The sequence below is a fragment of the Chionomys nivalis genome, chromosome 4 (assembly GCF_950005125.1).
Source record: "Chionomys nivalis chromosome 4, mChiNiv1.1, whole genome shotgun sequence".
Lineage (NCBI taxonomy): Eukaryota > Metazoa > Chordata > Mammalia > Rodentia > Cricetidae > Chionomys > Chionomys nivalis.
In genome coordinates this window covers 107,319,771-107,345,855 of record NC_080089.1, presented here as the reverse complement: position 1 = coordinate 107,345,855, position 26,085 = coordinate 107,319,771, and the positions used below count along the sequence as shown (strand labels likewise).

At 39.8% G+C, this 26,085-nt stretch overlaps 1 protein-coding gene across 9 annotated transcripts in view; it reads right to left on the bottom strand.

Annotated features, from left to right (window-relative positions):
• Lrrfip2 (LRR binding FLII interacting protein 2) overlaps positions 1–26,085 on the bottom strand; it is a 111,268-nt gene that overhangs the window by 21,111 nt on the left and 64,072 nt on the right. For 4 of the 9 annotated variants that reach the window (XM_057766310.1, XM_057766312.1, XM_057766311.1 and 1 more), the window contains 8 exons: positions 24,154–24,222; positions 21,887–21,976; positions 16,981–17,025; positions 15,512–15,628; positions 12,907–12,978; positions 5,314–5,484; positions 4,457–4,549; positions 2,186–2,278 (listed from right to left, as the gene is read on the bottom strand). In XM_057766310.1, the coding sequence (XP_057622293.1) occupies positions 2,186–2,278; positions 4,457–4,549; positions 5,314–5,484; positions 12,907–12,978; positions 15,512–15,628; positions 16,981–17,025; positions 21,887–21,976; positions 24,154–24,222 (750 nt within the window). The remainder of the gene's footprint in view (positions 1–2,185; positions 2,279–4,456; positions 4,550–5,313; positions 5,485–12,906; positions 12,979–15,511; positions 15,629–16,980; positions 17,026–21,886; positions 21,977–24,153; positions 24,223–26,085) is intronic. The other 5 variants (XM_057766313.1, XM_057766314.1, XM_057766317.1 and 2 more) reach the window with 3 other exon arrangements.

The following is a 26,085-nucleotide window of genomic DNA, read 5'->3' as shown; positions in this document are numbered from 1 at the left end:
CTGTAGTGGGTGGCAGGGTGATGTGGACGGCACTGCACAGTGGGTGCATTAGCTGCAGAGGGTGGCAGGTGATGTGGACGGCACTGCACAGTGGGTGCATTAGCTGCAGAGGGTGGCAGGGTGATGTGGACGGCACTGCACAGTGGGTGCATTAGCTGCAGAGGATAAAAATGTGCATAGCAATATGGTGACTTTAATCCACTGAACTGTCTAACTGTAAAGATTATTATAAATTATTATTTGTAATAAGCACAATTAAAGAAAAGCCAAGGGAAGGATAAACTACTGTTACATACAGATAAATTTTTTGAGTAATGCTGAATGAAAAAAACTAAATCCAAAACTATACACTGTAGGTTTATATCTATACAACATTCTTTTGTTTATTTGGGTTCTTTTGTTGTTGTTGTTTTGTTTTGTTTTTGTTTTTCCAGAGTTCTCTGTGTAGCCCTGGCTGTCCTGGAACTCTCTCTGCAGACCAGGCTGGCTTCAAACTCAAAAATCCACCTGCCTCTGCCTCCCAAATACTGGGATAAAGATGTGCATTGCCACCACCCAGCTACAAAATTTTTAAAATGGCAAAATTACAGAGTGGCTCTGAGGGCTGGAGGCCAGTTGAAGAAGGGGTATCTATAAACGGAGAAATGGAAGTACCTTTATCCTTACTGTACCACACACATGTCCTTGGTTGTAATACCGTCCTACAACATTGCAAGACATGACATTTTTGAGCAAAGGGCACATGGGGATATCTTGCTACCATTTTTTACACTTGCATGTGAATCTTAACTTTCCTCAAAATTAACATATTTATTTTTTAAAAAGTATTTATTATTATGTATATGATGTATGAGTCGACACACACACACAATCAAGATAGAGGACCACTTGTGAAGTCTCTTCTCTCCTCCCACCTTTAGGAGGGTTCTGGATCAAAGTCAATGCATCATGCTCACAAGGCAGGCCCTCTACCCACTGAGCTATCTCAGCAGTTTGTAAAAGTTTACTCTTAAGTTAAATAGATCTTACAAAAAAATTCAATAAATCCTCAGACAGTTAAAAGCCAAGTAATTTATATCTTAGCCATCAACACGTACATTTATAATGTTCTTTTTGAGATAGGTCACACTGTATAATCCTGGCTGGCCTAGAACTCATGAGAGCCACCTACCTGCCTCTCCCTCCAAGTTCAGGGATCAAAGACACGTGCCACTACAACCAACACTGGCATGTCTTTTTAGTAAGAAAACCAAGATCTGTTTTAATGAGCTATTTTATGGGGTGTGTAGTTTTACTCTAGCTAGTCAGCTAGTCCGGGATAACCAGTTTAAAATGCTAAGAAAGACAGACAAATGAGAAGCCCCAGGTCTCCTGACTCATGAGACCGCCATCCCAGACAGTATGTACATTTCAAACTTTTCCTCAACAAGCTGCCTACTCTGTGCACCCACTCCCCTATATCACTTCAATTTCTCAAGTAAAAATGTATATAAATTAAGTAATTCACATCTGTAATGTCCCTAGGAAGTTTTCTAGTTTTTGATGAAAGTTTGGAAATTTGGTAACTTAAGCTTCAGAAAATTATCTAAAAGTTCCTTTTGTTCTTTACATTTCTGCCCTATGGAACTAGGGATATGACTAGTTTTGCTGCCCCCCATCACGGCTGGCGTGTGCCTTCAGCACTAAACAAAGCAGCAGTGGAGGAGGCGTTTGTTTGCCTTACCAGGCCCCATGCTGGGGAGTGCAGGGTTGGAATGAGAGATGGTGTCACAGTTTGGCAGCCCTGCATCTTACATTCCTATCCGTTTCTATAACTGAACTGATTTGTAATCTCCTCCTACTTCATTCACCAACAATTTACAAGATAACATTTTCCCCAAATCCACCTCCAGCTTCTTTTTCAATCCATACTTCTGCAACATAAACATAGTCAGCTACCCACAGAACTTGAATTAGATGCCTGTGGTTGCTCTGGGATAAGAATCCTTGGGGCATAAAGAACACTTCTTTTAAAGGTTTCTATTATGAGCACCACAAGCATGGAGTCTGGAAAGAGCAGTTCTCCCTAGGCACACTACTAGGGCTTCCTAGAGAAGTCTCTGTCTTCTGTTTATTCACACTGTCTAAATTTTCTTGGTCTATTCCTCAGGAATGAATTTCTCCAAAGCCCCACCTCCTCTCATACCCCAATTATTTTATCTTTCCAAAGCAGGGTCTCTTGGAGGTCAAACACCTCTTTTGTCACGGTGTCTACTTTCTGCTGAAGGCGCTGATTCTCCTAAAGAAGGAGGGAGGAAGATAATAAAAGCAGAAAAAAGTGAGGGTATTAGAAGGAAAGCAGAATGGAAAGGAGGCAGATGAATTTTAAGGGGGGGGGGAGTCCATGATCAACAGAGCAGGGAAAGATGGCACCCAGTGTCTCACTGGCTTGCCCAGCAGTAAGCAAGAGAGGACAGTGGGACACAGCTAAGAGTGTGCTGAGTGTGCACGGGCCCTGGGTTCCATCTCCAGCACAAGAAAAGGGGGTGGGGCAAATGTCAAGGGTACTGGAGAAAGCTAACTGTTCCAACAGCAGCTCTGAGGCAGCCGGCTAGCCTGCGTTCCTGCGTATACACAGCACTCCTGTGTATTCATCCTGTGATAACTGCCTTTCTACCCAAGCATGGAACCACTTATATTTGCCAAAGAAAATGACCCTTTACCACAGACTTGGTAAAGGAGAACTAAAAAAAGGACAGACATGTCTTCTGTTTGATCATTCTGATTTCCTATTGGCAAAAACTGAAATATCAAGAATATCATAAACTATAAGAGAAAATAGGATTTTACCATTTGGCAGTTCTTAAACAAGTCTTCTGGTGGGTAGTGATGTTCTCCTAGTTAGCACAGACATAGCCTAGAATCCACTGGGGGAAGTCTCAGGTCAGTCTTTGTCAGGTCAGTAGGCTTGTCTGGGAGGGACTGTCTAGACTGTTAATTGATGGGCAGATGGTCCTGGACTCTATCAGAGGGTAAGCTTCAGCCAGCCAGTGAGCTAGCCAGCTAGCATGCAGCACCCTCCATGGTTTCTGGTGTATTTTCTGGGTTGTGAGTGAGTTCCCCAGCTGGAGAGACTGCTGTGTGCAATAGCAAACAGTCCTGCCTTCAGGTTCCTGCCCTGACTTCCCTCAGTGATGGAATGTGACCTGATAAAGTGAAATAAATTTGTTCCCCACCTAAGTTGCTTCCAGCCATGGATGTTATCACATCAACAGAAAGCAACCAGAGCAAGTGCTTGTCCTAACATCTTGCTGTGTTCCCTATTGTCACGGGTAAACATGCAGAGCAAGTCCTTGTCCTAACATCTTACCGTGTTCCTAAGTGTTCCCATCGTCACTGATAAACAACTAGCAATGCTCTCCTCCTACTCGCGCACTCTCCACTTGATTGTACATCTTAATTCTGGAGACCCAAAGGCACTGTGTGTGATACTCAGTTTTCAGTCGTGCATGATCAGTAGCTACTGACATCCAAAGGACAGAAATTGTAAGCATAAAAAGACCAAGGCTTTCCAAGTTTGTAAGTAGCACCCTGGTGATAAATTACAGAAATCCAGCCTTACAGTTATCCTCTCCCATGTAATTCTTAAAAACCGAGACAGTCAGCCACAGCAGGGTGGTGCACAAACGCGCTGAGCTGTGGTGGGTCACCCTCATGCACTGTGATGCTGCCTTAGTGTGCTGCAGAGCTCCTCCGCCGCAGAGAGCTGAGATCTCACAACTTCACCTTTTCTTCAGCTTCAGCTGCCTCAAAGGCATTAACTTGAGTAAAGATCAAAATTCTTACTCCTCAAGAATCATGTCCTATTGTAAGCCATGCCCTAGGACCCAAAGATTATACTCCATAATGCTTCCTTTTCTAACTTCCTATGATATCTGCAGGCGAGCGTGCTTAAGAATAAAAGACACTGCCAAAAGTCCTGCTAGTAAAGGAGGGATTTTATAGAATCTGTAAGCATTCACTTGTTAAGCTTGCCTTTATATTTTATGTTAGAAAATTTTTGAGAGATAAATGTTTATACAAGTAAACTCTTTATAGCAGCGGCTCTCTATCTGTGGGTCATGACCTCTAGAGGCAGTTAGCACCCTTCCACAGGGGTTGCTCATGACCATCTTTATAGAAGCGGCTCTCAAGCTGTGGGTCGCTCAGTTCTCACAGGGGTCACTTAAGACCATCAGAAAGCACAGCTGTTTTATGATTCATAAGAGTAGCGAATTACAGTTATGAAGTAGTAATAAAATAAGTTTATGGCTGGGGGTCACCACAACATGAGGAACCGTATTAAAGAATTACAGCATTAGGGAAGTTGAGAACCATTGCTTTATAACACTGTAATAGTCTCCCTACAAACACACCACTTTCCTATCCAACTCATCTGTTTTTCAAAATCAAATATTTCAACAGTTCAAGTACATACCTCAATGAGCTCGTCTCTCTGCCGAAGGCCTTCTTTGAGTTCATCCATTTTATGCTGCAACACACTGCACATATGTTTCTGCCTTTCTAACTCCTGTTATTAAGCAAATGATATTGTTACAGAGGTCAGGGGATTCAAAGCTGAACAAACGTCATTGAACATAGGGGCCAAGTCTGACTTCCAGAGTCATGCCTGGATGGATGGTTTGCATTTGGTGAAAAGGGTTAAACTTTAAATCTCCATCCTGTATGATGAAGGCAAGAAAAGCAACAGAAGGACAGCAAAATGTAGGTACTTTTTAAAAATGAGTAACTGTAGTGTACAGGAGACTATTTTAAATGATTCCAAGATCCAAAACAATAAAAGGTAAGTGGTAGAAAAGATTACATAAAAATTAAAATTTTTAGAATAGCAAAAGCTACCACAAAGTAATAACAGGAATGACAAGCTACACAAGAAATTATAATTTATGTTCAGAAACAAAGATTTATTACTATTTTTCCATTTGAAGAATTCCTAAAATAAGACAAATAAAATAGCAAAAATAAAACTAACAACAAGGAAATCCAAGCTAAAGCCCTGGAAACAAGAACGGAACAGCTCCAATATGAAATATTCTCAAGGGAGAGAACACACAGCAGTCTGAGTGTCACCACCTGTGGTTACGAAAGACGACTCTGTGGATCCATCCATCATGGCTCTCTATCACAGATACACAGAAAAAAAATTGTTAGGGCAGTGACTAATTTCTCAGACCACTCAGTTCTGCAGTTTCCTGCCAACCCTATCTTCTTAAAATGGCAGACTTTGATTTTTCAGGACCAAGAAAGTGGTAGTATACATGATGTGCAAGCTACCTTTGATTTCTCTTCATTTTCTCTGTAAAACTCTGCCATCTGCTCCTCCTGCTCTTCTATAACGTCTTTGAGGGTGTCCACCTGGTAGATCAGGTTGTTCTTCTCGTTGTCGAGCTGTGCATTGGACACCATGGCTTTCTTGTATTTCTCTTCTACTTCAGACAAAGACTCCTAAATGACAGAAATCATCAGCTTGATATCCACAACCTGGTGGCTGCACATGAGTGACACAAGAGCAGAGCATGACCTAGCACATATAAAGAAGCATTTCCACACAGTGCAAGCAGGCGAGGGACCCCGTGTTTAGCAGCATGCACATGTAACAGAAAGACGGTAGGAAAGACACTAATGCCTTTCTGGGAAGTATTCTCTTTGCATGCCAAGAACACGAAATAAAGCAGCAATGAAAAAGTGTGCAGAAAACATGTTTTTAAAAGGTAGTAAATGTAGATAGAATCATTTTTATTTTAAGAAGAGCTTCTCTTGTAGTTTTCAACAAGTAGATGTCTGGTGTTCAGAACGCAGCAGTTCGAGAGAACACAGCCTCTCTCAGCACAACCACACACTTCTCGGAATTTTGCCATTCTTGGGTTTCAGTTTTCAGTATTTCCTCAGTGGGCTTAACACTAATGTAAATGGGACGAACATTTTAAATTATTTAAGAATTATTGCACAGTGCCTGAAATTTTATGTAATTCAAAAATTTTTACCTAAGATACTATACAATATTTTAAAACAAGTAACTTTGTAATTGCAGTTGCCTATTGACTTATTAAAAGATAAAAAGAAAAACTCATTCAGAAAAGTAATCACTTTTGGAGATATTTTTTAAAATGAGTACAAATGTTTAACAAACCAAAATCGGTAAAACAGACCTAGGACTCCAGAACCTAACATATAATCAGTTTTTCGACAAAGGTGTCCACGTAATCCAAAGGAAAAGAGTGAATGATGCTGGGACATCCCTGTTCTGATGAATGAAGATGAATGACTACCTAACACCACACACAAAAATTAGCTCAAAATGAACCAAAGATCTAAATGCAAAGCTAAAACCTTAAAACTCTAAAGGAAATACAGAAGTCAGTTTTCATGACTCTGGGTGGTTAATGGTTTCTTAAACAAAAATTATACAAAGAGCACTATTAGTCAAAGAGAAAAGGGAGACCTTATTAAAATTTAAAACTTTACACTGCAATGGCAGCCCACAGAATGGGAGGAAGTACTTGTAAGTGTTCTGATAATTGACTTCCATCCAGAACATTACAGACTCAGGCAGATCCACAAAGAGGGTACACACATGGATGTCCAAGGAGTACAAGGATGCATGATCAGCACCGATACTCATCAGGAGATGCGCATCAAAAACACCCAGTGTGATCCTATGTCTCATCTATTAAAATGGCTAGAATCCATAATCAAATCTTTAGGCACAGGGCTGAGGCCAAATGTCCAGTAGAAGAGACCACACCTCAACCTCAAGCAAGCTCCTTCCCCCTGAAAGAAAAAAGGATTAGGGAGGGTATGGTGAAGCTGGATTCCTTATACTGCTGGTGGAAGTGGAAGTGGCTACTCTGGAAACAGTTGGGCAGTTTCTCAGATGTCCAACCATTTGATCCAGTAATTCTATGCTTCACAAATCAGAACTAAATACAGGTATGATTAAAAATCGTATTGAAAACATTTAACTAAAAGCATATGTTAAAAAGTCAACTATAAGAAGGTCCAGATTCAATGGTATCTATTCATATAATATCAAATTTCACATAAGAAGTTAGCAGTAGAAAAAAAAATCCTTATCACAGTTCAGTAGCATATAAAATAGGGTGTGAATCCATGGGTAACAGAATCAAAGGAAGCTCAAAAACTAGGCACATGAACAAAATACATGATGCAAACAGGTCCATGTGAAATTGGTACAGGATGATTTCCCTATAAAAAGCACATAACAAAGTCTTAAAATGGGGCTGGAGAGATGGTTCAGTGGCAAAGAACACTTGCTGTTTTTCTAAAAGTCCCAAGTTTGATTTCTGGCACCTATTACAGACAGCTCACAACTATCTGTACCTGTGTCTCCAACTCTAAAACTCTGATGCCTCTTCTGGCCTCTGTGGGTAACCACTCATATACACAAACATTAAAAAAAAAAAAAAAAAATTAAAGATTTATTTATTTATTATGCTTTGCCAGAAGAGGGCACCAGATCTTATTACAGAGTTTATATGGCTCACAGTTTGTCAGCCACCATGTGGTTGCTGGGAATCAAACTCAGAACCTCTGGAAGAGCAGTCAGGGCTCTGAGTCACCTCTCCAGCCCAATAAAAATATTTTTGAGACTTCTAAAGTACCAAGGTAGAAAAATATCCTAATCTTACTTACATTTTTAGTCAGTTTTATGAAAACAAATTTTTAATCCTTCCCAGGTCCATTGAATACCAGATCCAGAGGGAGAGACCGGAGATTTCTACTTTAAGTATCACGGGGTGATTCTGGAGTACACCCACATTTTGAAGCCACAGTATAAATGTTTAAGCTTTGATTATCTATGTCCAGCTACTCCCCCAATAAGCATTCATAACCCGCGAAACCCTCTTACTACTAGTTCAGGAAGTGCCTTCATTATTTTATTCTTAGTTCCCTACATAAAGTAGACACTTCACATACTGACCAACTTATAGCTGATAAGATTTCTTCTCCTAGTCCATTAACTCTTCATTCAACAGTTTTTTTCTGGACTTAAAGAGATAATCTATTCTTGCTCTCCTACAAATAAAAGGTATGTACAGAAGAACATTATCTGAAAAGTCATAAACAAAATTAATCAATAAAAATGAAGCAGTACTTATAGCAGACAATTTATACAAAGACAGATACATTACTCTTGTTCTCAACCTCTCAAATCCTAGCTGAACAAATACAACAAACTGATGAAAGTCTGAGATAGTGACCAACACATTCTAAGGAACTGATGAATCTTAACTGCTTGCCACCAAAATGTCAAATCCTTGTAAAGGCAATATATACTTTTTGAGATTAGAAGAATAAAGGATGCTAAATTTGGGTTGGGGACCTCAGAGACAAAGAGCCAGAACTGTGTCTTCATCTCTCAGAGCTAGGATTGTTCTGGTTAGATCAAGATTATGCTGGACACAAGTGGTTGCTTGCTGAAGCTAGCAACAGGTAAGGATGCAAATATTCTAGCTGCCTAAGGGAAGTGTCCAGCTGTGCCTCTCAGCTTTTGAGAGGAATTTCTGAATGCTACATTTTTATAAATCTATATGGTTGAGATCCTGGTATCTGAAATCTTATAGTTTGGGTTTTTGCTGTTTTGCTTACCCAAAGTTTTTTTTAGTTGATTTTTTTTTTCAAGATAGGGGTTCTTGCTATGCCATTCAGACTGGTCTTGAACTCACAGGCTCAAGTAATCTTCCTGTTTTAGCCTCCCAAGTACCTACGGCTTCAAGTGAGTACAACTGAGCCTGGTTCATCCAAGATGTTTTTCTCTCTCCCCTTTCTTCTCTCCTGTCTCCCCATCGCCACCTTGACTTCAGTTTGTTTGTTTGTTTATTCAGTACTCAGATATGAAACACCAGTGTCAGTTAGAAATGTATTAGGTTTTAAGGTTCTTGAATAATGTCATAACTAATACCTGATAATAACAGCATTTATTGAACATTTTCAAGCTCTCCACATTGCCTTACTGCAGACAATTCCTGTATAGGTAACTCTGTCAAAGCAGGGACTATTTTCCAAGCCTCTTCATCTCACAGAAGAAAACCACACAAAGAGACTGAAGGAATTGCAGGTTGGTCCGACAGTTATTGTGGAACACACCCACTCAGCATAACTGCAATTAGCATCTTAATCAGAGCAATTGGAATTAACCACAACAGATTGGGCCTGTTGGGGCTGGAGAGATGGCTTAGTAGTTAAGAGGAAATATTGGCTACTAGCGCCCAGGTAAGGCAGCTAAAAGTGACTCTGGTACCTCTGGCCTCTACCTGCGCACACACAAATACACCTATTTAAAAGAAAAAAGAAATGATTGGGTCTGTTGACATTTTCTCATAACAAAAAAAAAAAAAAAAAATGAAGAGAGGTCATTAGATCCTCACTTAAAACTCCCAGCCATTCCCTCCCCTCTGCACCACCCTGCCAGCTGAATATACTTCTGCTCCAGATGCACAGAATCTAGGAAGGCGCACGAGTATATGGACTATGGAATATGGACTGGAGGGAGCGTCTATGCAGCGATGGCGAAGGCTAAATCCCTGATGGGGTGACTTTTCAATGAAGGGACTGTCTGGGGGTCACCCACGCCCCTGGAAGTATGCCCCAGAAGCTCACCCAGCTTCACAAGCTGGGCTGCTGCTGCTGTGCTATCTGAGGTGAGTAGACCAGTTGCACTAAGTGTCCCCAGAGAAAGTTAACGTAACACTAGGTTTTAATAATCTAATAATTCTGAAATGTTAACTACCAATTAAAAACTGTTCTAAAAAAATACCTAAGCAAAAAAGGTGGTAAGATTTTATGGGGAGAAAAAAATTATAAAGCAAAATTCTTCCTTGCCCATACTCCAAGCAGAGGCAGCAGTGCCATGAGTCAGGCTGTTTCCTGTTCTCATGTGTACACACATACATTTTGTTCTCATGTGTACATTTTGTTCTCATGTGTACATTTTGTTCTCATGTGTACACACATACATTTTGTTCTCATGTGTACATTTTGTTCTCATGTGTACACACATACATTTTGTTCTCATGTGTACATTTTGTTCTCATGTGTACATTTTGTTCTCATGTGTACATTTTGTTCTCATGTGTACATTTTGTTCTCATGTGTACACACATACATTTTGTTCTCATGTGTACATTTTGTTCTCATGTGTACACACATACATTTTATTCTCATGTGTACATTTTGTTCTCATGTGTACATTTTGTTCTCATGTGTACACACATACATTTTGTTCTCATGTGTACATTTTGTTCTCATGTGTACACACATACATTTTGTTCCACAACTTCCTGTTGGGAATATTATTTTCAAGTGTGTGACTTTTGTTTATGCTGCATTTGTTTAACTCTGTGAAGCTGTGATTCTTTGCCTGCCTAAAACACCTGATGATTTAATAAAGAGCTGAACAGCCAATAGCGAGGCAGGAGCAGGGATAGGTGGGGCTGGCAGGCAGGGAGGATAAATGGGAGGAGAAACCAGGAAAAGGAGGAGCAAGAGAACAGGGAGAGGAGGACATCAGGGGCCAGCCACCCAGCCAGCAAAGGAGTAAGAGTTAAAGTAAAATACACAGAAGTGAAGGAAAAAGCCCAGAGGCAAAAGGAGGTCGGGATAATTTAAGTTAAGGAAAGATGGCTAGAAATAACCCAAGTTAAGGACAGGCATTCATAACTAAGAATAAGCCCCCATGTGTGATTTATTTGGGAGCTGGGTGGTGAGCCCCACCAAAAGACCAAAAAGCCAAAAGAGTAAAACATCACAGAACAGCTTCCTACCTTTTCAATGTCATGAAAAGCTTGTACTCACTAAAAACAGGTAAATTGTGTTATTTTATGAATCTCTATAATTCTGTTTTAAAATTCAAAAAGTATTATGTTTAATAGTTTTTAAAATAGGTTTAGTCTTTTATAAAATCATTAAAGATGTTTATATCATTTATCCTTTTTAATACTATTTTACTGTTTTCTGAGCAATAGTGCACACTACCAGGTTATTCTATGGCATGGAGAAAACATTATAACACTCCTTATTAAAGGAAGGGTGGCAGTGAGTCTAGGGAAAATACTCCAAAAGTAAACATAATAATCATGAACAACATTATAAGCTGTAAAGCAGCAGCCTTTTTAGTAGGATATGCCACAACACCACGATCAGTCACCAAATACATTTTTGTTGCAATTTTTCCAATTAAATGAATCATTTCAAGGATAAATAGAAATCTAAAGTCAAGTCCAATCATTCACAGAAAAGAATTAAGAGACGGCATCTTACCTGTTCAAATTTCAAATTTGTTGGCACTTTTATTCAAGGAATTTAATAAATTATAATATAAAATAAGAGGAAAACGTTTTAAATAAAATAAACAACAACAAAAAAGTTAGGAATTCCTCTGAATCACGTGATCGCTGTCTGGCTGTGCTGTTGTATAAGACATTAAGAAAGTATATATGTATCTAATGTACCAGATTTGTTCCCTTGATGCAAGATGTAAGTTATACCACTAAGCCCTAAAAGGGGGTTAAACCTTAAAATTTAGATTAGTAAAAATAAATGGGCCCATTAACTGAGTTCTCCTGATGTTTACTGACAGCTCACCTCAGACTTCCATGGGCACACCTCATAGGAGGGACTCTCGTCCTTTTAAACCTTAAAATTTAGATTAGTAAAAATAAATGGGCCCATTAACTGAGTTCTCCTGATGTTTACTGACAGCTCACCTCAGACTCCCACGGGCACACCTCATAGGAGGGACTCTCGTCCTTTTTGGTACCATGTGTGGCTGTGCTGAGTCACCTATCAGAGTTCCTTGCATTCGCTCCTCTAGAGGCTTGCTGGTGTTTGCATCTAACATCTGTCATGTTTAATGAGACCTCTAGTTTCTTCACAATATCCAGCTTGAACTATATACTGAAACATGGGGTGGGAGGCATAATCAAATGACCGCCTGACACGTTTACACTTCAAGTACAGACGTCCATGTTGGGAAGAGATACAGGCCATTCAAACTGACCTCCAAATTATTTTTTTTAAGATTAGATCTCTTAATTTTTAAATTACATTATTTTGTACGTGTGTGTGTGTACGTGCATATACACAAATGCCTGGGCACACATGTGGAGGTAGAGGACAACTTGCTGGTGGCAGTTTTCTCCTTCTACCTGTGGGCTCCAGGGATCCAACTCAGGACATCAGGCTCGGTAGCGAGGTACTTCACTCACTGAACCACCTTGCCAGCTCTGAATTCTTTAACACACTAACATAAATAATCTTAACTTATATACAGGCAAGAAAAGAATCAGTACGCATGCCTTTAGGTCCCTTCTTTAAGGCTTCCCCACCTCTAAGACTGACTGAACTTGGTGACAGAATCAGGCAATGCTTTCATTGAGCTGGGGAGACTTTCAAGGTCCAGTTCTCAGTAAAAATTATCCTTAGAATATTTTATGTGTTTGTCTAATGTTGTATGGTTAAGACCCAAGAGACAACTAAAATTTTTCAAGTCATAGAAACTGTAACGCGCTGGCTGTGGCAGCACACATTTAGTCCCAGCACTGAGGCCAAGGCAAGAGGACCAAAGGCAAAGAGACCAGGCTGGGCTACACAGAGAGTCCCTGTCTCAAAATAATAAAAGTACAAGTTATAGTATCTTCTGCTCCAACTTTCCCCCAAACCTACACTACCATCTAAACATCAGCCCCAACTGCGAGCTGCCCTGTCCTGTGTACTGCCGGTTAAGCACATGCTGGAAGGCACACACACTGTTAGTAAAGCTATGAGCAGCAGGTTAATGGACTCTGGGACCACAGTTACCAACACTTCTGCATACAGAGCATGCGTGGGCTATGAGGAGCCCTGTACCTTCAGTTCCTTAAGTCCCTGCATGTATCTCCCTTCTACATCATGTATCTGGTCCTTCAGGTCATAGATGTCCTGCAGGACATAAGAATGAACCGTCGCAAAATATATCTTAAAACTCAAAGTAATCAGATGAAAATACAACTTAGTTCGACTAAAACTAGAGAGATTCAAACATAAAAATGTGAACACCACCCCCCATTCCCAAACCACTGCAAGAGGCAAATCCTTCAGATGACAGTGGAACCAGAGAAATCAATCTAGTATCAATACTTCCTTGACACTGAATTTTTTGAAAATAGCACTAGAAAATGGAGATATAGATATATAGATATGGCAATATATATATTCTAACATTTTTAAAATATGTTTTTTAATTTATAAATCACAAATATTTTTACTGTAATACTTCACTTACAACTGGTAAATACATCGTAAATTAATTGAAAACAAATTTTACTCTTCATGCGTAAGTTTTAAAAAACATAATACAGTATAAAAACTAAGTTACTTTTAAATCACTTAGCTACTGAGCACATTAATTTGGGAGAAAGAGAAGGAAATTAAACACAAGAAAACAATTTCCAGTGGTAAATTCTATTCAGAGGATATCTTTAAGTAATGAGAAGAGCATTTGCTCCAAATGTTTCCATAAATTCTTCTTTAAAAAAATAAGCCAACTTTTAAATGGAAAATATTATTTCTTAAGTCCAATCATGTCATGTAGAGTCAAGCAGGCTATCACTGCAACAGGACTCTGAGTGCAGCAACGGCAGCAGAATGGACTGCTGGAGACCATCTTGCTCTGTGCCTTCCCTCTGTGATAGGTGCCGGCCTTGCGATCACTGATCCATTCAACAAGCGGTTTCCTAGGGGGCCCATCAGGAGTCAGGCACTAGGACCCAAAAGCTCATCTCTTTCTCAGAGATTATTCTTTCAAGGGAAAAAGGTAAAGGCTAAGTCTATGAAAAGAGCAACCTAAGGCCAAGACTGGAAGAAGTTGTCCCAGTGTCCTTCGGTCTCATGAGAATGCAGCCCCTAAAGCAAGACTTTCCTTATTCGAACTCTGGTCAATAGTTCAAGGAACACTGACACCTCCCAAGGCATAGATGCCACCCATCGACTCTCCTGCCTGCCACAGCTCTACAACTCCTCCTCATCCGCTGCCCTGCACTTTCACAGACAGGCACCTGCCCAGTGGCAGTGGGAAGGCATGGCCACAGGCATGTATGCCCTCCGGGTAAGCTTGCTCTCCCTCAACTCTCAGCCTCCCTTCCCACCTGCTCCAGCCAACCCATAGAAATATAAGAAACCTTACTTTCCAGAAAGAAAGGGAAAGAAAATAAACAAAGCAGACACCTGTTTGATGTCCATCTCTCTTGGCTGACTGCCCGCCCTAATCCTAGTGTTGCGAAGCCCCCCAGGGCCAGCGCTCGCATTTCCTCCCCTCAAGTTTCACTTGCCAACTTCTTCCTCACTGTTCAAGCCCTGGGTTATGTTCTCCTGTCATCTAATGCTCCCTCAGGACTGTGGCTAGAGTTACTTTTAAGAATGCAAATCAAATCATACTGCTCTCCTATCCAATACAGCAAGTTGTGATTTGTACCCCCAGACCCCCACCTCACCCCCACCCCCTGCTTTCTTTCACCAGCAATTCCTCCTTCCTTGTTACCCTAAACTCTCCAAGTCTTCTATACCAATAACCCTCAAGTTCTCTGAATTCATTCAAGAGAGACTCCCCTCCAGTTTCCTTGCCTTTATTTTTATTCTTCCTTCAAGACTTAGCTCTGAACTTGCTTCTCTGAAAAGTCTTGTGCTCTCTCTGTTCCTAGTCAAATTCACACAATGCCTTTCTGAACTCACTTACCCTGTTCTTGGTATCACTGTCTAGTATTAGCTGGTTTACCCAGTTCGAATCTTTTCAGAGAACAGTGATCTCCTGAAGGGCAGAACATGATTGGCTGTCTACATGTCCACTGCCAAGTGTTCACAAACATGAGAGAATGAGTGAGTGGGGAGGTGATTGCAGTTTTTCTCACAAGTCTTGATCTATTACTCATAATTGATTCAGCAAATAAGACAATCAACATAATTTTTGGTACATTCTCGTCTTCCAAATAAAAGGGTTTATAAGGATGGAGATGTAACTAATGGATCAAGTAAACTTACTACTAGCTCAGGCATTTCTGCCGACCAAATACTATATACTTTAGTATGAAATACTAAGAAATTATATTTAAGTACCTAATATGATAATGGCTCAAAAGGCTAATAATTTCCATAGTCAAAGGCTAATAATTTTCCAATTAAAACATGGCAAGGTCTTCTTCTTAAAGAATTACTTTCATATATGTTACATAACTGTTTGTCATTGACTGATCCCATTCCAATGCCATCACATCTTCAGGAAAGATAACTAAAGAAAGAATGATCTAATCCCTTCCTTTCTGCTCTGAAACATCCACGCGGGATGTTGAGCTGTGATGATGAGGACCAGGCCTTTACAGAAACTCTATTTGTTCCTCATAAGTCACATTAAGTGTTAAAAGCTCCATGAACTACAAAGAAACCAAAGCTGCTTTGCCAAGGCAGACAAACTATGGTTTACCCGCAGTTCACTTAACGAGGTGTCTGGGTCTATTAAGCTGCTGGTATCCCCGCTGCCCCGTCTGGAGGAGTTTCCGCTTAGAGGTGTTGTGGCTGAGGCAGAATTTCGAGATGAAGGCTGAAAAAGAGAGACAATGACACTGTGAGCTGTTCTTTAAAACTGTTTGCTGTGAAGACTGAACCTGGGCAGAGTGGTGGGAGCAGGTGAGCTTCAGATGAACATTGTAACAACACAGTCAAGAAGACCACTAGGAGCAGTTCACACTGTCAGCCTAGATGGTTCTGTAGAGAGAAGAGGGGCTAGTCATACCAAGTACCATTTCATTACCTCAAACACTATCAGAATCTAAAATTCAAAATTCATAGGTAAAAATAATTTTTATAGAAGCTTTTGTATTCTAGGCTTTTGTAACATTCAAACACCACTCAGGTGAGCTGCCAGGCTAATTTAGAGTTGTTTTAGAAATTCATAACTAATGTCTAATTAGCACTTCCCTACTTTCACTCCTAACATTGCTTAAGCAGCTCATCTCTGCCGAGAAAGATGAACCTATTTGTATCCAAGAGCAAGAAAAGAACATCGTACACACTATAAGTTTAGACTGTTCTCTCTAAAACCACACTCCTGACTAATAAATAGCAGAGATCTGTGCTATCTGGAATACTTGTAAGTCAAAAGAAATCACCTGAAATTTAGTGAGTCCAAATGAGATGTAAGTATAAAATATACACAGATTTTGAGGGCTTGTTGCAGAAGGAAGAGGGAACAAAGTACATCGTGATAATTTTAGGTGGAGTACAGTGGTGCAGTTCTGCAGTTCCAGCAACAGGCTGAGGCACAAGTCAAGGTTATATACTAGGTTATATACTAGGACCCTGACATCACAAAACACACCATCTACATTGATTCTATGTTGAAATGTGTTGGTTATTTGGGTCGACTATTATAATGCTTTTTCTAGAGTGTGGCTTAAAAAATTAAAACTGCATAGACTTATAGTTTTGCTTGGCATTATAAAATTTAATACAGTAGATCATTTCCCTGGCTTCTTCAAAAATGTTTAGAAAGCAGAAACTTTACTACAGAGGCACTCCTCTACAAGGGAGTTCTACTTTTCTTAGAGAAGTGAGTTATCTATAAGGAAAAAAAATCAAAGCTATGGGTTTGTTGGTTCATTCCTAGACACTTCATTTCCATGTTTAATGGCTTTTCAATATCAGTCTTTAGAGAGTAGGAATCAAAGGAGTAGCCAAGAGCTTTAGGGATGACGTCCTGTGAAATAAGACGTGGCTTCTCTCTTCCCAGGGCTTTCACATGACCTAAGGCTGGAGGAATGTGAAGGTCAAGCACAGGAAACAGAGGATGGGAAGAGCATCTCCACTGGCCAATGATGCTGAACAAAACCAACGAGTCCCAGGAAGCGTGGGCTGACCTTGAAAGCTCCATCCCATCAAGAATTTTATACTCACTCTTGTGTAATTCTCAGCATACTGTTTGTCTGATTTTTCATCCAACTAGAAAAAAAGAGAGATAGGAAGATCAAGAAGACGTTCAGCGTGCTGACTCTTATTTTTGGGGGAGATGAACAATCTCAACAGGGTTTTCTAGGTTCAGTGATGTGTGGAATCAAAACTAAACACAATAAAACTGAAATAAAAGTTATAACAAAATGTCAAGAATTTTTAGTTCATATCCTAAAGAATATAGGTTGGAAGCAAGCTACATGGATTCAAAATTTTAGATTCTTTAGACAGATTTTTCTTTTCATGGTATTTAATAAATACATTAAAGAAAACTGCATACAAAGCTCAATATAAACAGAGCAACTATCAATACAAAAATGGTTTTTTTAAAGACTTTTCTTTTTTTTAAGATTATTTATTTTATGTATGAGTGTGCTAACTGTATGTATGCCTTTACACCAGAAGAGGGCATCAGATCCCTCTAAAGATGGTTGTGAGCCACCATGTGGTTGCTGGGAATTGAACACCAGACTTCTGGAAGCGCAGCTGGTGCTCTTAACCTCTGAGCCATCTCTCCAGCCCTACAAAAAATGTTTTAAACATTAAGACACAGAATGCATGCATAAAACTATTTAATGCCAAAAGCAGGTTATATAAACATATGTTTCCTTACACACATAGCAAACTCAAGCAGTACAAAAGGGTATAAGAAATCGGCCTTTCTCCCCACCAGACCCTGCTCTGCCAAGAACAGCCAACGCCAAGTCTCTGAAAATCTTAACAACACTGTCACAGACACATTGTTCATCTTCTTTTCCCCAAGCCTCAAAGTTTTAAAAATACTTCATTTTTCTTCATAGCATTTCTTCTCCCTGCACTGTGAGGCTGATCCATTTGTTGCTGTCTGACCTCTAGCATGCAAGCCTTGTATCTGCATATCCTTCTCTGTACTCGAACAAGAACAGCACTAGTGTTGTAAGGGCTCAGGATCCACTCCATCCATCTGTACTCACAGGCTTCACTTATGTTGGCATCTCCACAGTGGCGTATTATCTCAACATGCCACAGTCAGACTAACCTGGCTTCTGCTGCTAATTCAGACTTTCTGGCTTCTCAGACCAGCTTCAAGAAGCAAGGTTCCTTAAAGATCCATTCCAAAATTCTCACTAGAACTAGGGAAAATTCAGAGGTGGGAAACTTTGCTGGAGGCTAACCACTTTCTAGCTGTGCCGGCTGCATCTGAACATGTTTCATCAACTCCAGCATTCATCTTTACTTGCATATGCTTTTAGCTATAGTGGGAAAAGTGACATGGAAACTTAAAACTAAATGAAAATAAAATATTCCCAGTCCTGAACTCTGAAATCAACCTTCACAGCCATTCACAGGAAGGTGGTTGGGAAACCTTCTTTAGCTTAATCACTAAACAGGAAACATCTCTGCCTTTGCTCAGACGACTTTAACCCAACTTTCTCACATGTAAAAGTTTCTAGCGTATGTTTTATTACCCAGTTATCATGTTTAAATAGAGACCTTTTACTTAATTAATACACTTATCAGAGATATAAAGGCTGGGTTTTGATGTCTCATTTCTTGCTGTAATACTTTGAAAAGGAAATCATTTTAATTTATTTGGACTCACTTTAAAAAGCACAAAATGTATTACAGCAAGCAGGCAACGACAGCTGGGATTTCAATCCCGTCACTTTCTGCTCTAAATGAGGAAGAACCCCTCTGAGTGGCACTGGCGAAACGCCCTGCCCAGCAGTTAGAGCCATCCAAAGTAAAAGGTGTATCTTCATAAACTGCCTTATTTTCATAAGTATTTTCTAATTCTTTTCTGCTAATAGGTTAACAAGAAGAGACGTATTCAAAATTAAACTACTCAAGTCCATCTGAAATCCTTCTTCATATCACATTTAAAAAAAAAAAATGACCCCGAACTCACCCACTTTACTAGACCACCGCCGGAATAACCTTACATTTCAGAGGCCGCGTCACTGACGCCTCCACAATGCTGACTCTATTGTGTTCACTGTATTCTAACGGATCCCATCTGTCGCAACACAAACTGATCATGCGCCAAACCTCAGGAATTGGTAAGCCAGCACAAAGCAGTCATGCCGCAGTCCAATTATGTTGACTGCAGTGACTTGGTCAAAGACTCCCTCAGTCCCTCAGTCTCACTGAGGCCGAACCTACGTAGGCGTATTGCAATGACAAGCTAATGTCTATAATAAATGACTAAAAGTACCTGCCAGATCCTGAAAAGGCTTTTAAAATGCAATAAAGTTTAATCACACTTAAGGTATAAAAGCATACTCTAAATAAAGTATTTACAGTGTAGTTTGTTAAATGTATCCATTAGATTACAATTATCCATTAACTTCTATTAAATATCCTTCATTTGACATACCTGGTAAAAAGAAGTGTTTCAAATTTAGGGTTTTTTTCCAGCTATGGAAATAATTATATATACACACCAAGATATCTTAGTACCCAAGTCTAAACATAGAATGCATCTACATTTCACACTTTATACACATAAGTTAAATATATATATATATATATATATATATATATATATATATATATAAAATTTTTAGTGTGAACTGAAATTTGGCTACAACTTAGCTTATATAACACAATGAAGGTACATAAAAACTTTTAGATTTTAAAACATTATGAATTTTGAATTTTTGTATCAAGAAAGCTCAACATAATAGTGCTAATAATGACAAGGTTATCTAAAACTTGTTTAATGAGAAACAAACAAAATACAGGAAGTGGATCTGATCATAACCAGAGAAGGGAAGAGAAAAGTGGATTTAATGATTTCCTGAAGTGAATCTGGCTAAGGATTTCTTTCAAAAAACAAGTGCAATGAGCAGTAAGTCAGCACACATTTAGACTCTTTTCCTTTATGGTAGCCTGCCTACAGAGCAAGACAGGAAGTTACAGCATATGAATCCTGTAGTCTTGTACAACTGGCTGGCACCTTTCTCCAGCACTTCCTGGATCCAGGATTATCACCGTGTGAGCAGACAGTGGGTCCACAATATGGCAGCTAGAAAACATCTTGCTAGGGCAGAGCTGGGAACGGGGAAGAATCAACCAATACAAACTCCCTTTCACCTGCTTCAGTGAGGTGAACTAAAGCATATGCTTTTCAATTTAGAGAAAGTCCCCTGTTTAGAAGACAGTGGTGGCTGGCGCACACCTTTAACTCCAGCACTAGAGAGGCAGAGGCAGGTTGATCTCTGTTAGTTCGAGGCCAGCCTGATCTATAAGAGCTAGTTCCAGGACAGCTAGGACTGTTACACAAAGAAACCCTGCCTCAAAAAACAAACAAACAAACAAATTATCAAAAAGCAAAATTAATGATCTTTTATAGGTATTTAAAAATACGAAAGGCAATGGCTCTCAGGCTATAAAATAACAGGAAAAGCCCTGTTCTAAACAATCTTTTGCTTACATTAAAGAGGTATTTAATTAATAGAGGCAGTAAGAGACAAACTGTAATGTTCTTCATGTCTACATAATTACTACAGCAAACTACCAAGAACTCAATGTACAAAGGCTATGACTACTAATTCAGGCATGATGATTTGTGAGGCTGACAGAAAACAAGCCACCAAGAAAACAGATCTATATAGTAAATTCAATTATATCTATGAAAAAAAGCAGGTACCAATGGACCAGTGAGATGGCTCAGCAGGTAAAGGGCACATGCCACTGAGCCTCATGACATGAGTCCAATCCTCAGGACTACGTAAAAGAAGGAGAAAATCAACTCCTGCAAGCTCTCCTCTGACCTACACATGTGCTCCCTGCCATATGCTCACATGAACATATATACACAAAATAAATGAAAATGTGTTTTAAAAATTAAAAAGAGGTTACTAAGCAGGTTAATAAAATACGCAACATCTCAGATAACTGGGAAGCCAGCTCCTAATTTCATCATAGACAAAGTCCTTGGTTCAACCCACAGCAAGATTCTTGCTATATGGCCAGATTTAAGTTAGTAATGTGGAATAATTAGAACTGCAATTAAAATAATTGAGATTATTTTCTAGGATTGAAATAGTGCGAAAATAGCTACTTCATACCATAAGTGAAGTGCTAATAAAAAACAATCTCTGCATAACCAGGGAGAAATCCCTTCACAGTGCTGGGCAACCAGAACAGGACTTGTCTGCATGATGCCAAGCCAGGTGAGGAGGGGTTGGAGAGATGAGCTCAGCAGGCAGGTCACAAAGTACACGCAGAGTGGAGTACCCAGAGGTGCCCCCATGGACACTCGACTCCCACTCAGTCCCCGAACCACTAGGAAGGGTACCTCAGACCAATGCCAGAGTCCACTTTAAAATCTCTTCAGTTCCTGTCTGGTTACTGAAAATGGGGCATTTTGCCAAGCTGCGTACTTTATTATCCAGCTTTTAAAATCTAACACTTTATATATAGGCTTATCAAAACCAAGCAGGGAGCAAAAAGTAGACCAGAAGCACCTGAATACGGGCCAAGGCTAGTGTTAGGAAACTACTTGTTTATCTCCTTAGGTGGAGGGTTAGGTATGCATATCAGCTACCTGTTAGGAAATGATATGATGGAAATGGATTGACTCTGAAATAATTCAGATAAAAAGAATAGAAAAAAAACATACGAAACAAAATTAGGATGATATTAGGAATCATTGAAGATGCTAATGAGGGAATTCCACAGGGTAAAAGAAAGAGGGATTTTTAAGAACATTTTAACAAATATATTCTAAAATAATTATGTTTCATGTTAATATGCTCAAGTAAATATGTCTAAGGAGTTAATTAAATTCCTAATTTTAAAAATAGTTACTACATAAGCAGTTAGTCGCATGCCTGGGACAACACAATGACCCATGCAATACACTCACGCTGGTCAAGTCTGAGATGCCGGCGTCATCCACCTCAGAGACAACACTCCCCCTACGATTGGAGCGACTAAAATAATCAGCAGCAGAGACCTTTCAGTCAGAGAAAATGAGACACTTTAAACGTCAGAAAAGAGAAAAAGAACACTAGCTAACTGGAAAGTTGTGTGCCTGTATTAATCTGATGTTTGATAAAGTATCATGAAATGAGGAAACTTTTACAATTGACCTATTTTTTTCAAAAAGTAAAAAAGAGGTATGAATGAATGATTGAAGTCATTGTGATGAATGAAGTCACAGCTCCCTAGAGTAAGTTCTTTCAACAGTACAAGTGCAAGTCTACGCTACAGACCATTTTCTGCCTGAGCTCATGACAAGCACACCTTCCACACTGAAGCACTGGGAACCTTGAACTGTGAGGGCAGTGTTCAGACCACTATCAAATCTCTACTATATTTTATAATATTATAATTCTTTATGGTTATCAACTCTGGCAATACTCAATTTCTGCAATAATTTTTTCCTTTTCACATGTCATATCAGGAACTGTCGGACAAAACAATGAGAAAACAATGTAAAGGCCCTCTCTTGCCACTCAAACAGCGGAGCCTCTCCTATCAGAAGTCACTGTCTCTGAGCACTCTCCAAGGGTCACACTGACACACCCACCTCAAGGTCCTCTGTCACAGTCACCTGCTCTTTTCTTCACACCCTAAACTGTCTTCCTTTTGTGTTCCTTTCCTTACTAGTTTATTTCTGTCTTTTCCTAGAACATAAGTTCCGTAAAGTAAGAGATCTGTCCTTGGTTAAACAAATCACTCCTGGTACTTTGAACACTGCCACTCCACAGTAGAATGACTGCACCCACTCATCAGTCATTCTTAACTCGAAGTGTTTGCCTTGCTCTAAAATTCCTCACTAAGAAACCCATCCATAGGAACAAGATATCTGCCAATGGCTAACAAAATCAAGCAATGATATTTTTATTTGTTACACCTTGTTGATTACATATAATATATGATTAGCACCTACTACCTTGGAGGTTTGAAAGGTGTCTTCCAGAGTCACTCACTGAGTACAGGTATTAAGTCTAACAACAGAGAAGACAGCCATCTCCACTGGACAGAAACAACTAACAGGTTATTGAGAGGTTGAGGCAAGCCCATCACTATTAAGTCCCTATTTCCACTGCTTCCAAGGTGTTATGACCTTTATTTCTCCTTCGGCCATGAGTATGAACATTATCTGGATGGTTAAGGAACCAAAAATGCTTTAATCAGATGAATTTCTCTCACACAAACATGTGGTTCCCTTTATGAGAACTTTTGTTTACAACTGCGCACACTGAGTTTGTACTGCTTTCGGAAGAAATTACAGCTTCACAGTTCTCTTTACTCTGGCTCCATGCTGACACACAGTCCTCCTCTCTCATTTCCACATCAGTTCCCTATAGAGAACAAAAGCGCCACCCTGCGACACTTGCAGCGTCATTAAAGAATAGCATGAAGTCCTATCATGTCCACAATGATTAACTGGGTGAAATGTCTGAATTGATGTGTTTCAGTCTTGCCGCTGACAGCTGACAACGTCACAGTCTCACACACGAGTAATGTACGATGGTGTAAGTGTGACTCTTGATGGAGAGGCTCGTTTTGGAAAATAAGCAGATAAAATGTGTGCATAAAAAACAACAGTTAATGGTGTGGGAGGTCCTTCTGTCTATGTGTTGCTTCTATTGGTTGAATTGAACAAAGAACTGCTTTGAGCATAGCTGTGGCAGGGAAGAACAGAACTAGGCAGGGAAAGCTTGGCTGTATGCTGGGAGGAAGAAGGGTGAAGTCAGGGGAGGAGCAATGGAGCCACCAGAATCAGACATGCCAAATCTTTGCCAGTAAACCACTGCCACGTGGCAATATACAGATGAATAGAAATGGGTTAAATTAATATAAGAGTTAGTCAATAGGAAGCTAGAGCTAATGGGCCAAGCAATGTTTTAATTAATACAGCTTCTGTGTGGTTATTCTGGGGCTAAGCTAGCTGGGTGGCCAGGACGAAGAAGCAGGCCCTCCCTCTAACAAGATAAGGTGAAAGTTTTCAGTAAACGATTTGTGCCTGAGACTCGTGAGTCATTCTCGACAACATGGCAAAGTAAACTGTGCACATAAACTCTATTTGAGGAAAACACAAACTTCACTTTTCAGTAAATGTCACATAATCATACACTACTGTCCTGTAAGAGCTGTAATTGTTTTCATGCAGACCATGCTCACCACACTGTCCCTTCGCCCACGACTGGCACGATCAGAAGACACAATGCTTGCGGCGGCGTCATCGATAGACTACAGAAAGTGAAAAAGATTCAGTTTCTCTACTGTTCTCGTGGACTATAAACAGCATGGGAGAGTTTTAGAAGGCCACTCTATTACACACTGACATGAGCCGCTGCACTCCGTTAAAAGAGATAAGCTGCTATAAGGCATAATGAAGTATCACTACAAGTCAAGATACTTCCCAAAAGCACAAAGAATAAAGCAAAACTCACTTTTATTAACATTAACACTGGTGAGGGTATGAGTAAACTAGACAAAATCAGCTAGGGAGATCATGGTATTTTTAGACTTGCAGATCTGTGAAGTCCCTTGAGACGTCAATAAATATACTTATGATTTCAATTTGAGAAAGGAAAAAATGTTTTAAAATGAAATAACATATGTCAAAGAAGTTCCTACCAACAAAGTCCTGAGGCAGTGACTCATTTCCTGGTCCTCATCCCTCCGCAGTTGGCGGAGATGGCACTATTATCCCGCCACAGGACTGTGTTCTTCCGCTCCACTGGCAGAGCTCATCTTCGGCCTACTACTTTATCCCCATTCTGATGTCACTAAGATGCCATTTTGGCATCACTAAGGTAGTAATTCTGAACCCACATTGCAAATGAAACAGAATCTAGTCAACTCACAAGAGCAAGGACCTGCACTGTTATGTTTTTGAAAATACATTATCAAAAATTTTTGCAGGGGAACACTACATTTGACATATTAAAAATGTCACCAGGCCTGAAAACTGCCAAGTAGAATTTTGAGTACACAGTGGGATAAGAGTAAACATCCTTCTTTTGTGACAAAGCCCTTATGCCCTAAATACACCCGTGTTAGTGTTTCTTAAGTACAAGGGTGGGATCTCTGAGAACTGCTGTTCTGGAGGGCAGAACTGCAAATGTTTTAAATGTAAAAGCCCACAGAACTCTTCTTTTCCCTGATAATTATTAATTTCTCGAGTTTGGTATAATCTGTAAGGAAAATAAGCTAGTACGCTGAAAGTAATCATTTACTTTGGAAATGTAAATGAGTACAGTCTTTTTAGTTGTCAACATGGTCAAATATAGCAAAATTAAAACACATACACTCTGAGCATGGTGAAGGCAGAGGCAGCCAGATCTCTGTGAGTTCGAGGTCAGTTTAGTCTACAGAGTGAGTTCCAGACTCTCCAGAGCTACACAGTAAAATCCTGCCTCAAAACCTGGGAGGGGCTGGAGAGATGGTTCAGCAGTACATATCCTTTGCTGCTCTTCAAAGGACCTGGGTTTGGTTCCCACAGCCACATAGTAGCTCACAATCTCCTCTAAGTACAGTTCCAGGATACAAAATCTTCTTCAAGCCTTTGTGGACACAGGCTTACACATGGTACAAACATGTATATGTAGGCAAAACATTTATACACATAAAACAAAACTAATCTTCTTTTGAAAATGCATATCCTCTTATATTCCTAACATTTCCTGATACATATTTGTCTTACAGATATATTCATGTAAATGTACTCTCTGTGCATGTGTATGGGTGTGAAAGGAAGGGAAAGACAGGGGCAGAGAACATGTGCAAGAATGTTCACCACAGGGCTAGGGAGAGGCTATGCAAGCATGAAGCTTTAATCTGTACTTCCAGCACCCATGTAAAAGCCAGGCCTGGTAGTGTACGCACTGGGGGGAACAGTGGCTCTCAGGGGCTCCCTGGCCTGACAGTTTAGCCAAAACAGTGATCTCTAGGTTAAGTGAGATTTTGTCTAAACAAATAAGGTAGAGAGGAGTAATAGATAGATACCTGACTTTGACCTCTGACCTCCATTTGTGCATGCAAAGCTCATGAGTACACATAGAAAATGTCTAACCATCTAAATGACCATCAACAGTAAAATGATTTTTA